General features: G+C 42.3%; 1 protein-coding gene across 1 annotated transcript in view; it reads left to right on the top strand.

The window, feature by feature from the left end:
- Nucleotides 1-12923: 12923 nt before the first annotated feature.
- The window catches only part of NECAB1 (N-terminal EF-hand calcium binding protein 1), a gene marked incomplete at both ends in the record, with an annotated part of 65190 nt that continues 64320 nt past the window's right edge, over nucleotides 12924-13793 (top strand). The window contains one exon of the mRNA XM_084280448.1: nucleotides 12924-12965. Coding sequence (XP_084136574.1) covers nucleotides 12924-12965 — 42 coding nt within the window. The remainder of the gene's footprint in view (nucleotides 12966-13793) is intronic.

Genomic DNA, 13793 nt, shown 5'->3' with positions numbered 1-13793 from the left:
TATTGCTGACAACACAAACCAAGAAGGGATGATAAATCCTCTCTGTTAATTAAAGCTGTGCTGAAAGTTAAGGGTTCTGCCATAAATGGCCACATTATTGCCCTGTGCAAGAACCACGGAGCACAGCTCCTGGGGTGAGCTTACAAAACATGAAAGGATAGTTTTTCTAACTCATTCACCAACTATTCATAAATTCAGCATAGATGTTCCTCTGGTGTGTGCTACCTTCTGGGAAGATTCCAGTTTTCCACATATGTCTTTTGAGCAGGACAGTCAGGACCAGGATGGTCCATATAATGCTTTGCACACCATGAAGCAGGATTGTGGGAAGGAAGCTGGTGTGAGGACATGTAACTGCAGGAACAGCTGAAAGGAAAGACTCCTCTGGACCAAGGCCCTGGGGCTATCAGGATTTTTTCTGCTATAGATAAAGAAGACACCAGCTGGGGTCCTGCAGATGTTTAAAAGAAAAGTAAAAGGGCAGAAGTACAGCTGCCATACATCTTCATAAACTTTCTCATCCATACAAGGGTTTCAGAGATTAAATCCCCTCTCAGCCCAGAAACTGGAATTGCCTGAGAATATTCCCATTGACAGATCAAGTGTTGAGTGAAGACAGATGGGGAAAGGATTAAATCTGGAACTTCTGTAATCTTTTTGTGCATTGTATCCATCAGAGTCTTTCTTCTTATATTCACCAGAATTAAAGCTCCCTCTTCATAATCTTTTCTGATCATTCAGCCACTTTCAACCTTGAGAAACAGAATTGGGAGCCAACAGCTTTGAGTTTTTAAGGACAATGTAGTTAAACACATTGTGCTAATAAGGAGAGAGGAGCATCCAGTGGACAGTGCCAGCTTCTGCAAACAGTGCACATGCTTGTCGGGAATGGGGTGCTCACTGTAAGTACTTACCCTGCTTGAATTTGTGGGTTGTAGGAATTGTTTGATAGTCCATTAGCAAGTATCTTAGGTCATCATCCTATTAACTGCCTTCACAGTTTAATCAAATACACCACGAATGCTACTGAGCCTTGTTAGGTCCCAAGTTCTCTTCCGACAGGAAGGCTTAGTGTGGGCAATGCTCTTTGTGCAGACAGTGTTTGCACCTGTATGCATTTTATTTCCACTCCTCATTTAACCTCATCATGTTGTAGAAATTTAAATGCAAAATGGAGGGAAAGAAAATAATGTAAGATGGAAACCAGATGTGACTGGTAAACCTCTTTTCATGCACCACAGCTTCCTAAAGACTAAACAAAATTGCTGAACGTCAGGCAGAGTGGAACAGGATAACAGCTTTGCACAGCTTTAAAACTCCTCTTTTAGTGACTTGGTAGGTAAGAGGCAGAATTTAGAGAGCACTCCATTTCAGAAACTCACTGGGAATGACAACGCAGATGAAACAGAAGTTATGTCGAACAAAACACCTTCATGCTATTTCATCAGATTACAATTCTGTTTTATATTTAAATATAAGCTTAAGATGAGTTGAAATTAATATAGGCACTATCTTTATACTTCAAAAATATAAATTAGAGACTCCAAAACAGTAACAAATTTCCTTTTGCATTTTAAATGAGAATGATCTGAGTATTTTTACAATGTCAATTTAATGTTTTACAACTTTTGTCAAATGCCTCATTCACAAGCATATTTGATGGTATAGTTGCTTAGTTCTGAGAAAACACTATAATGTGGGAAGTTGGAAAGATTATCCAAATATTATTCTATTCAACCAACTCTGCTTGAGAGCCAGAAAAAGACATGTTTGCTGAAAATATGCTGTTCTAGCACTTTAATTAGGAAAGGACAGAGAAAATTCCCTAAAGCTCTTGGTTAGACAGTATTAGGCTACAGCGTAAAAATTAAAAACTAAATCAAAGGAGGGAGCAGTTCCCCATGGCAGATTCGGGCCTGGGTCATTTTGCTTGGAAGCTGAAAACACTTTGGGGTTTGTGTGCTTTTTTTACAGCAAATTTACACACCAGGTAAGAAGGCAACAGTAACAGATCTCTGAGATTTAAGACACAGTAGACTTCTAGTAAACTACTAGGAGGGCCCTAGTTCTAGGCTCTCTTAGTGTGCCCTATTTCTGTCTTTACCTCTCCGGGGCAGCCTGTGGCAGATGTGAGCACAGCATTTCCTAAGGCTGTATCCCGTGCTGTACCTGATCTGTAGATTAATGGAGTTGGGCAAGCCCAGCTGTTAATCCCCTGCTTTGCAGGGACACGGCATGTATATTTATTTATACTCAAGTTGATGCTCATGAATGTATAAAGCAAATGTAAAGAGAACAAAAGGAAGCCGTTAAAGTAGAAATAAAAATGAGACTCGTGGGAACTCTGATTTCTAATTAGAAACACTGTGCATCTATTATAATTTTAGCTCACAGAGGTTAATAGAAAATGAGATCAAAGGAAGCATGTGTTTACCAATGGTAGTCATGCCAGACTAAGCTTCTTTGATGTGCTAAGAGATCTGAATAGGAAATGCAGATCTCAGCTATCTCAACTTCAGGAAAACATTTAATGTGCTGCCACTTGGGACCATATCTGTTAGATGAATGATAAAAGAACTCATAAAAGAACTATAAAAGTGCATGAGGTTTCGAACATGGCAGGTGACAATCTGATTTTGTTGAAAGGAAAATTACTACGCTGGAAGGAGGTCTGTAGTAGAGATCCTTGTGGATTTGTGGTGGGTTTACTCATCTTCTGTAACAGTACTTATGTTGTTGTTCCTCCTCCTCCATCCTCACAGATTCATGAGGGGTTTTTTTTAACAGATGCTCCAGGGCTGCTCAGCTAATGGACGCAACACTGCCCTGGACTCTGAGCTGTGCCACCCAGCTGGAGGGAGCCCATGTTCCAAGTCCCTCACTTCCTGGGTAAATCCTCACCTGGGCTGCAAAGTGTTTTCTCTGGGGAGAGCTTCAGTAGCCAGCAAGTGCAGGGATGGTGACACCTCCCATTTTCCTCAAGCACGGACACTTTTAGAAGAGATCCACAGGGCCACATAAACACCACAAAACCTTCTGGACTCAAGTCCAATTGATAGCACTGCCAGGACAAGCACTGCCAGGTCAGCTTTCAGCTGGTAAAGAAAATAGCTTCCTGCGTTGGGTGGAAGCAAATAACAAACACAAGAAGATAGCTTTCATCCATAACCTTAAAATGTTATTTTTAATTGAAATTGCAGATGTGGCAAAGCAGAAGACTACAATATAATTTAGGAGGAGCTAAACCTTACAGCATGTAATCACAGAAGTGTGATGAGCTTCCATCAAATATGTTGTAAAACCTTTGGACCTAGACCCTTGGACCTGGAATGAGATTTGTGTTACGGACTAGAAGCTTATCTTCTGGGGAGATGATGGACCAGGGATTTGTTTCCAAAGAAACAAAGATACCTGGAAAGTATCGTCTGAGATACTTCTAGCAAAAAGGAGGAAACATATCATGACATTTTCTTTCTGAGCTCTTTTTGGAAGATGGCATAAAACCTTTGTCTCTTGCTTTGAAAAACGAGGGGCAAATGTGAACCATCACAGAGAAGGCAGAGATTATGGGACAGCTGACAGTTTCTCTTAATGAGAGAAACACTAACGTGTTTAACTTAGTCTAACAAAATCAAAACTGAAAGAAGAAGCAATTATTCTATGTAAAGCTATCAAGACCCAACCTCAGGGAAGGAAAAGGAATTTCTAGCTTACACAGCAAGACGTGCGAATAAATTGGTCATTAGTATGTTTAGGCTGGAAAATAGGGAGAAAAAAATTAACTACTGAGGACAAGGGGTGCCTCCCAGTAGAGGCAAATAAAAGCAAACACAATTTCAGGATGGCACCTGATCAGGACATCTTGAGCACTGCCATGCTGCAGCAGGAGAAAGAAACCCTGAGAAGCCGTAAGACATTGCTACTTTGCAGCTGGACACACAGAAGCCCAAGGGATACCACATTGCATGGCAGTAAGTAAAACCACCTCTTCTCCTTTAAATGGGAGAGACTGCTTTCTAAACACAGGTTATTCACGCTGGGATTAAAAGGCCAGTCCTGCATCAGGACAAGCAGTTTTGTTGCTTTAGCATTATAAGTGAAACTGGAATCAAATCTATCTTGCCTCTGTAGACCCATCTGCTGCCGCCTCTAAAAACAAGGAGCAAAAAGAATGGCAACAGGAAGAGCAGCAAGCGCACAGCTGGTAACTCCAACCAACGTTCAGATCCACAGTGAAAGCTGAACTGCAATAGCAGAGGGTTGCTCATAAAGCCTCTGCTTTGGAAAAGAACACAGGACCTTAGAGAAAAGTTTACATAACTTTTGCTATGAATTACTGAGATTACAAGTGGGACATGCATGTGTTTTGAATGTGGAAAGACCTCTGGCCATTACCACAGTGACAGCCCTTGTTCTTACTGCCCACCAAACCAGGCACCTGCAGACCTGAAGCTTTGGTTTGAGCACATATCTGCCAGTGAAGCATCCTCTGCTTAGGAGAAGGGTTGGACCATTGCTCGGCGGGGTGCCCTTCGGTTCGTGCTGCCTTGGCTGTGTCCAATAACAAGGTGTTACATTTCTGATTAACTTCCAAGCTACAAAGCATTCCAAGCTTTGTGCAGACCACAAGATGGCACAACTGTAGTAGCTATATAGAATGGGATATGGTAGATCAGCATGAACACAGTAAAAAAACCCCAAAATCTGAACACAGTATTTAATATCAATTAGAGTTGTGAGGGAGCAGAAAGTACCCTATTCTGCTGAGAAAGTCCTTATATCTACTTGAATGGCAGTGTTCTCTGAGCCTATAAATAGACAATGCTGAGTTCCTTCATTTTCAATGATCGACTTTATATTTCATTTACATTTCAAAACAGAAAGGACTTTTCAACAGGAAACCTGTTTTGTCCGAGATGTCATAGAGTCCCGTGACTTTTCAGTCGAACATTAACAATGATGATGGAATAGCATTTTAGTGATCTGGTTTTTTTAAGCTGGAAAATCCCTTAATGCCAACAAATTCTCTGTATCCTACAGCCAATTACATTTGCAACTGCTGTCAATTTTTGAATAGCAGAAGAGTTTGAAAACAATCCTTAATTGGATGTCAGATACCAATGACCTTTTGAAAATAGTCTTTTTATTATATAGTCTGCAAGGCAATGAATGCACTCCATGAGACCTTCATGTTAGTAATGTGGATTTATGGGATTCAGATCCACTGTTCTGAAATATTATGTAATATCAGGAAATATTACGGAAGTTTAACCCAATCGTTACTCTGGCAGTGTATCACAAGGAACATTATAGGTTAATTATCTCCAGGTTATTTGCTTTTATTACCCCCTACTACTGAAGGTAGATTTGAGGTAAAGAGAAACAGACATATATTGAGGACTGTGCAGGAGGGGGAACTGAATTATGTTTATATTGTCGGGGGTTTTAAACAGAAATGATGTGATTTGCATCATTCACCAATGAGTTTTGTCATTTGTCTTGCAGTGTTCAGCATCTTGCATAACAGGGTGATAATCCATGGCTAAGATAAAATAAATAAATGTTAACTTTCTATCCATTTATCTACTGCCATATTTGTCAATAACTCTCATAAATGCCAGGGATTTCAAGAGGTCACGTTATGGCAGAATAATCAAAATCTAAACATAAATTCACCTACATACCGCCGTATATGTCTGTCAGAAATATCAATATCTAGTCATCTAATCTATATCCAAAGGGGAGGAAAATGATAACTATTAGTCAAGTCTTCTTGTAGTGAATCAGAATTCCTGATTAGCATCCAAATGAAAACCTGGCCTTTCCAAACTTGCTACATTTCATCCAGCAGTCTGTTCTCTGCCTTGGACAGTGAGGAGATTTAGGAAAGCCTGCTGTTTTTTTTTTTTTTTTTTTAAGTGAGATCTGAAACTTTAATTAGTGAGTCTTTCATTTGGGTTGATGGTTTTCCTTATTTTTAACTGGGAAATGCCTGTGACTGTTCTTGATATGCCTAGTGTAATATTTATAAGGAACGTCTTTGTAAGTAGTAATTTAAGTCACTGACATTCACTAATAGTCATGGATGTGATTTTCAAAACAACCTGAGGGATTTGAATGCGTAATGTTCTTCCCAGACGTCTATCATTATCATCTGCTGCACTATTGCACCTACCTCAGGGCTCAATCCCCCAAACACGGAATGTAGTTCCAGGAAGCCCATGATGCTGAGTGAGTCAGATTAAAATATTTGTCAAGGAAGGAACAGGCATTTGGAGCTCTGTAGGGGAAGACAAGGAAGGGAAAAGAAGAATAAGAGAAGAAAAAGGAAAGCAGATAAGAAATGTTGATCGATTCCCACAGCTCTCATAGTAGCTTAAATGAAAGGAGTCAACTTCTAGTCTCATACCGTTAAATCTTCTACTCATACCAGCAGCGTTGCTTCAGGGAGCTCTCCAGAGTTCAACAGACTGACACCAAAGGAAACAATTATTCTTTTCATATGTTACTATAACTCAGCACAGAGACAGACTTTAAAAAGAATTATAAACTGTTTATTTTTAAACTGAGGGTAATAAAGAGACTTCAAAAATTCACAGAAACAATGTGTATCCCGTGTAGAAACTCAGTCTTGCCATTCCCATTAATTTTAATGTGATCTGTACAATCAGTCCCTCAATGCTAAAAATGCCTCTGTCAGTGAAACACACACAATGTCCCTGTTGTTTTACCACATCCTTTGGAGATTAAGCTTGTTTATTTTTGTCTTTGTAGAGATTACACATCCTAAAATCTTGCTTAGAGTTCCCTGTTAGTATTGCAGTGAGGGATCACATTCTGAGATCTGTAGAAGTTTGTTTCCCTGCCCCTATCTCTATAATTATAAGCACTGATGAGGTCTGCCCCGATCCTTCTCTTCTCCAGGCTGAACAGTCCCACCTCTCCCAGCCTCTCCAGGCCAGCTGGAAGCCAGTCACTAGTGGTGCACCACAGGGGCTGATACTGGGACTATATAGCATCTTCATTAATGACAAAGGTGATGGAACTGGATGTACCCTCAGCAAGTCTGCAGATAACTTATGGATCATGGGGCTCCTTGGCACACTAGTGTAACTAAATTATTTGTCTAGGAGCCTACAGAAAGTCTGCAATATGGCCAGGAGCTTAACCTGCTTGCTTTGAGGTTGCATTGTGGCATTGAACCAGCCTTCACAGCCCTGGCTCTGGGATAACAACTGCATTAGTTGGACATGTTTGTCCAAGTCACTGCTATTCTCAATCTCAAATCCCATCTGTAAATTGAATTTCTCTAGGAATATTCTAAGTACAATTTCTCCAAAGATACACAATATTCATATGCAAATGAAAACTTTGACCACCATTACTGGAAATTATTTCATTTTCTAGTTCAGAGTTAAACTTGGATAGATGCATCTCCAAAGCTGCATTCTGTTGGGATTAAAACAAAAGTTTCTGTTTTGGTTATGTCATTTAGCAGAACTGATTTTTTAATTTCAAGTAGACACATATTAATTGTATTAAATATTGACCTATTAATTGTATTAATTATTCTTAAAATCAACAACAGAGAAAATCACATCCCAATTCCCTCTTCCTCTTCTTGCATTTTGTTTCATTATTCTCCTTAGCCTGGGATTGGTAACAGCTGGGGCAAAAAGAAGCACGAGCCACTGAACGCTCTGGCAATTTAAAGTCACTAGTTTTCTTTTCCTTAATAATATGGCTCCATATCTGCTCTTTCTGCAAGAATTTGGCCCCTGAAACAATCCTCTGAAAGCAAACCAGAGTAACAGTATGAGCACAAGCATCAGTTAAAAAGACCTTGAAGAGCCCTTGGCTTTCCTTCTTGTGAGAAGTACCAGTAGATGTGCCATCAGGCTGTGAGTGTTGCCTGTCCTGGGGAGAGGGGGTTGCCTGCAGACTCTGAGCTCTCAGTGTAGCTGGGAGTGATGAAATCACTGAACTGGAATAAGCTGGGTGGCCATTTCTGACAGCAGAATTTCCACAACTGCCAGAGGTTTTTCAAACTGAAAAGCAAAGAAAAAAGCTGGCATCATCACATCGGGTACGACTTCATGGGGAAATTGTACCTCAGGAGCAGCGACAGACTGGGAAGGGTAGAGAGAAAATTCTTCATTTCACAAAATCATTGGATTAATACAATTTTTCTTTGAAAAAAATCCAAATTTTCTCAAATCCAGTTATAGAAATGAATTTTAAATACTCCATGACCCTGTTACTGGATTCATGTAACTAAATCCCTGTTCCATAGGAAGGATGAAGTATTTGGGCACCTAAAGCAGAGTTTAGGCAGCACAGCTTTGCTAAAGCCCAAAACCATGACTCCATGTCACGGGACTCAGGGACACTCCCAGAATGATGTGCTGCCTGTTACATGCTTATAGGCACTTCCTTCTGGCCCAGCTGTGAGGCAAAAAGCCTTTAGCATTTTTCTCAGTGGCAGTCCTCAAATATTTTTTAAGTCAAAACACACTGGTTGGCATTGGTGGGAGGGTACATAGGCACAGAAGGAGGAAATGGTAATTATCTACACACCCCAACAAGCTTCAAACACTTTAATAAATTAACCAGGCTCCTAAAATTACTTTGTAGTCAATGGCTTCTTCAGAACCAGTCTAGACCAGGACCCTAAAGATTGGACTTAACTCTTCGGTGGATCTTCAGCTGTATGGAAAACTGTCCTCCCAGATTGACAAATAATTAGCCACTATGTCTTTGCAACACAAATAACTATATGGTTCCCCCTTCTGAAGGGAGGGAGCTGGGGTGTGTGGTCTCCTCAGGACCATTGTTTATGTAAGAATCTGGCAGGTATTGTGAACTTGACCTCTTTGGTTTTGGATTGATTATAAATTATTTTTAGCCACACACTAACATTACCAATTTCTTTCTACTTTTTTTCTTTTTTGTTTTCCCTAGAAACATTGCAAATGCAAAGAATGAGAGAGCTTCCTTTCCACTGTGCTGTTGTGGTGTTGTGCTTCTGATTCTCTGTCATGTTTTGATCTTTTCCCTTTGTTCCTTTTCTTAGCTCTTATAAGTAAACATCTGACTTAGCCATCCAGCCACACAGCAGGCTTTTTCTCAACACAAGACACAGTCTCTGCTGGATGCCCCATTACAGTCATTTTAATTACATTTCTTGCTTCTAAATGCTCCCGCAGGGCTGGTCATAAACACAATGTAAATAGGAAAGTCCATGCAGCACATTAATTATCATCACACATCTCCTGCATTTCGTATGTTTCAAAAAAAGTTCTCCTAAAATCCACCAAAATTGCCTGGCTCTACATGAAGGAGCATGTAGAAAACATGTGTGTTACATCTCGTGAGGAGCAACGGATATTCTCTGTACAGTTACATGCATATAGTTTATTTACTTAGGCATTTGCAACACACTGCTGTGAACTGCTCCATCTTTATCGTGTTTATCTTTATAATGATACTTTTCCATCCCAGGAGCATTTTGTGTCTCCTGCAGATAGAAAGGAGGCTGGCAAAGAGAGACTGAAGTTCATAGCTGCCGGTCAAAAGTCCGACTGAGATTGCAGGGATCCCAGGCCTGGCATTTCCATTAGCTGGGGACAGTCTGTCAAAGGCACCAAACACCTACGGAAAAATTAGGCTTGGGAACTTACATGAAACTGGATTGAATTAATAGGTCTTCAGCCATTTTCCCCCAAACACTTATAAGAAGGCCATGCAAATAAATAATTGAACAAAGATCATGTTCCAGTGCAAACTGTGTGGTTCTGTCCTGTAGAAGCTCTTATCAACATGAAAGCCAGCATCTCCCTGAATCCCTCCTGTGTAATTATGGCTTTGCCTTACTTTTCTTTTCCTGGAGATTTAGACAAGAACTGAAATCCACACAGACTGTATCCAGGTTTACCTGCTCATATACATCCCAATCCTAGTTGTCTATGCTGGATTGCTATTGGAGAGCACTGTGGCTCAAGTGCAACCCATGTCTGGGCTTCCTTTCCACTGGAAAGGCGGAGAGGAGCAAGGGGCTTAGGAGCAGACTCAGGTCTTGCCCCAGGAGGGATCAGGGTGAGGGTAAAGTGAAGTCCCAGAGCTAGAACTTTGAGGTAGTTTGCATCCCATGAACTAGACATAGCCATGTATTCCTTGTATAGGTGGTTGATGTAACACTTTTCGAGGTACACCATGACGCCTTTTGGGGTTTAATGTATCTCCCCTTGCTGCACTGGTACACATACCATATGGAAAGGAATTCACTTTTACATCCTCACAATCCCATTCATAGAAACGCAGAGCTGTAAAGATACTGGCTCCTTAGTTACATCAGATTAGCTCATGTGTAAGACACAAAAGGAAAATAAAGGTGGCCTCTAGTATGGTCTGTTGCTGCTTGTAAAACACGCCATGGCTGCACACGTGCCAGGCCAGAGAAGCTGTGGCTGCCCCCTCCCTGACAGTGTCCAAGGCCAAGTTGGATCAGGCTTTGGGCCACCTGGTCTAGTGGAGGGTGTCCCTGCCCATGGCAGGGGGGGTGGAACTAGATGGTCTTTGATGTCCCTTCCAACCAAAACATTCTATGATTCTACAATACGTGTATGAGAGCTGAAGAGATGTCCTATTATGCTAACTCAACTCTTTCAATAGGTACCAACCCACTCCTGAAGAAAAAAAAAAGGACCACAAAGCAGATCCTTTTCCTTAGCCAAGGGCAAATAGTGCTTTACACTACAGACCTGTGGAGTACCCAAGCATGCAAGCTGTTCTGCAGGAAGGGTTGTATTTTGACATAAGCATTAGATAGTGCTTTTCCTGTCATTTAGAGGCAGAACACATAGATAACCATCATGGAGTGATCTATAGACTTGATTAGACCTTTCGGCATTTCCTCAGTAAAAAGGAAACTTTGCTGTCTGTCTGTCTGTCTTGGCACTGATGGCTCTCCAGCCCATTGCACAGTAAGTGTAAGGTAGCTGTTGCTGACAGATTCCATTTGTTTGTTTTTCCCAGCTAAAAGGGCAAAATCATTAAGTACTGGCTGAGCACTTCATTTCACATGAGCGAAGATGTTGGTACAGCAGGCTGGTTTCTAAACAGAAGTTTAATGATGTGACACATGCCAGGAAAAAGACCAGGCAGTTTTCACATTCTGTTCTCATCCACACACAGAACGACTTTATTTCTTGCAATGCATTATGAGCAGCACAGGTCTGTGGCTGCAGAAGTGAGCCTATTGCTGAGTGCTGACCTCCACTAACGACATCTGGGCATTTCACAAAGCCACCATCCTCCCGTTAAGGCAGCAGGTGCCATACCTGTGCTCCCACACCACAGGGAACCACGCATCCACCATCCCCTCTCCTCTGCCTCACGGCCTCTTCCTCAGAATCAGAGGGAAATTACTGAAAGAATAGGGAAGCTGGAATTCAGAGCTGCCATCCTGCCTGTGTTGTTAAAATTGAGGTATTACTTCAGTTAATTTCAATGTGGTATGAAACCCGTACCCCAGTAGGTTATGGATACTGACAGGTTTGTTTGTGGAACTGAACACGAGAACTAAAGTCTCTGAAAATTATAACTTATTTTTTATGTCACACAAAGGTAACTTGAAAATAAATCTTTTAATAATGAAAATAATGCTTCCTAATCTAATAAAAGTTGTAGGAGTAGGCTTTGCTTCTTGTATTTTAATTTTTGCCCTAAAAAATACCAGGATTATGCTTTTTATGTGCTGTTTTAAAGGAAGATTTGTCTCACAAACTTAAAACATTCCCAGTGAATATTGAGACTAATCAAAGGGGAAAGATACTGGTTCTTCAAAGTAGGTCTTTTCATTCCAGGATAGTAATTAGCCAACAATGTTAACTATGTGAGTTACTATTGTTGCTGTTGCAACAGTTAAGAACAACAGGCTCATCTACGGTCTAAAGAAGCTTTAGGTAATCTCCACTCACCCTCCTTTGGACAACCTTCCGACTTTTTTCTTCTTTCCTCCCCCTGGAGAGAAATACATTTCCATACTTCCATCATAAAAATCATATTAAATAAAAACATTTCAGCATTATATATTTTCTTTTTTTAAAAAAGGCAAAAAATAGCCTGAGATGATTTTTCCATCTCTTTTTCAAGCCATCTTTAAGAAGCAGGATGAAAATCTCTCCCCCTGTGAGTAATTGTCTTTCCTTTCGGACAGTTGTGTCTTCCCTTCTCTTCCTCCTCCTCCTCTGCACCTGCCCTCACACCTCACAGCCTGCTCCTGCCCTGTCCCACAGCTCCCCACTTGCTCCCGTCCAGAAACACCAGCACTCCCAGCGGCCCCTCATTTTTTAGGCCAGGCACCTTCATGGGGTATGTTATATTCCAAGATCTTATTTTCAAGCCCAAGCGCTTTTGTGGAGTGGGGGTTCCTGGCAGCAGCATCAGCACAGTTCGCCCCACGACCCCCTCCGCACCACTGAGACCTCACAAAGCGTGCTGAGTTTGGGTTCAAGAAAGACACAGACACACATCACACACATGGAAGAGGAAAGCAGCCAAAATGATAGTGGAAACCTGACCTGACCAAGACAGGGTGCAAGAACCAAGTTTCTCTCCTGGAGACAAAGCGACCGGGGGACACAACCCCTCCCCGTACCCTGAAGGGTGAGAATCAGCATTAGCAGCCGCTTCTCCAGCCTCTTCTAGGGTGGTTTTCCAGGGGCAGGAGAAGCCTCCCCTCCTCCCCAGGCAAAGCAACCATCCCCAGGGCTGGGGGGCGGTGGCGGGGCCGGAGGGTGTGGGGGTAACGGACCGCCCCCGGGGCGTTACCCCCCCACACTCTCCCACCCCCCGGTCCCGCCGGCGTCTCCCCCTGGCTCCGCCGCGGCGCTCCGGGCGGTGTCGGCGGCTGCGGCGGGCGGATGGCGGCGGAGCTGGGAGCCGGGCTGCGCATCTTCCGCGATGTGAGTACGCGGCGTTCTTGACACGAACCTCTCCCATCAGTACAGGCAGCAACTGCAAGCGGTCGGGGTGGGGGGGAAGAGGGAGGATTTTCTTTTTTACTTCTTTTGCCTTTTTCTCCTCCCCGCCCCCCCCCCCCTTTTTTCTTCTTCTTGTCTTTTCTTTTTTTTTTTCTTTTTTTTTTCTTTTTTTTTTTTTTTCTCCTTTTTCTGGAGCCGTGATGTCCCTCCTGGGGGAGCCCACTGAGTCTGTGGGTTCCCTTTCCCTTTCCTTCTCTCTTCCCCTTTCCTTTCTCTTTCCCTTTTCTTTTCCTTCTCCCTCCCTTTCTCTTCCCCTCTTCCTTTCTCTCTCCCTCTCACCCTGCCTTTCCCTCTCCCTCTCCTCCTCCCTTTCCCTCCTTCCCCTTTTCCCTTTCCCTCTTCCTCTTTCCCTTTCCATTTTTCTTGTTCCCCATCCCCCTTTTTATTTGTTTTTACCATGTAAAATGATAATGAGGGGATGGAGTTTGTTTCCAGCGTTGTGCCTGTATGAGATGAGAAGCTCATCTGGGAATGATAGGAAAGGGGCTGAGTGAAAAAACCTGTTGCTTGTCAAAATGCATTGGTCTTTTATTATTTTAAATTTTCTGGGCCTTTCATTGAAGAGTTTCTCACCCTGCAAAAGTTTTTTTTCCCAGACTGTGCAGGCTCCCTCCCATCCCACTAGACCCTGATGGATTTGAGGCTGATGTGCAGAGCAACCCAGAGCCCTTTGAGGGGAAGCCCAGCGAGGTGTCCTGACTGAAGGCTACCCTGTACCGCAGGGGTGCTGTGCTAGACCTTAACCAAGAA

Source organism: Gallinula chloropus, assembly GCF_964237585.1.
Source record: "Gallinula chloropus genome assembly, chromosome: 2".
NCBI classification, from domain to species: domain Eukaryota; kingdom Metazoa; phylum Chordata; class Aves; order Gruiformes; family Rallidae; genus Gallinula; species Gallinula chloropus.
The sequence above is the reverse complement of the archived record's forward strand: the minus strand, read 5'-3'. Positions and strand labels throughout refer to the sequence as shown.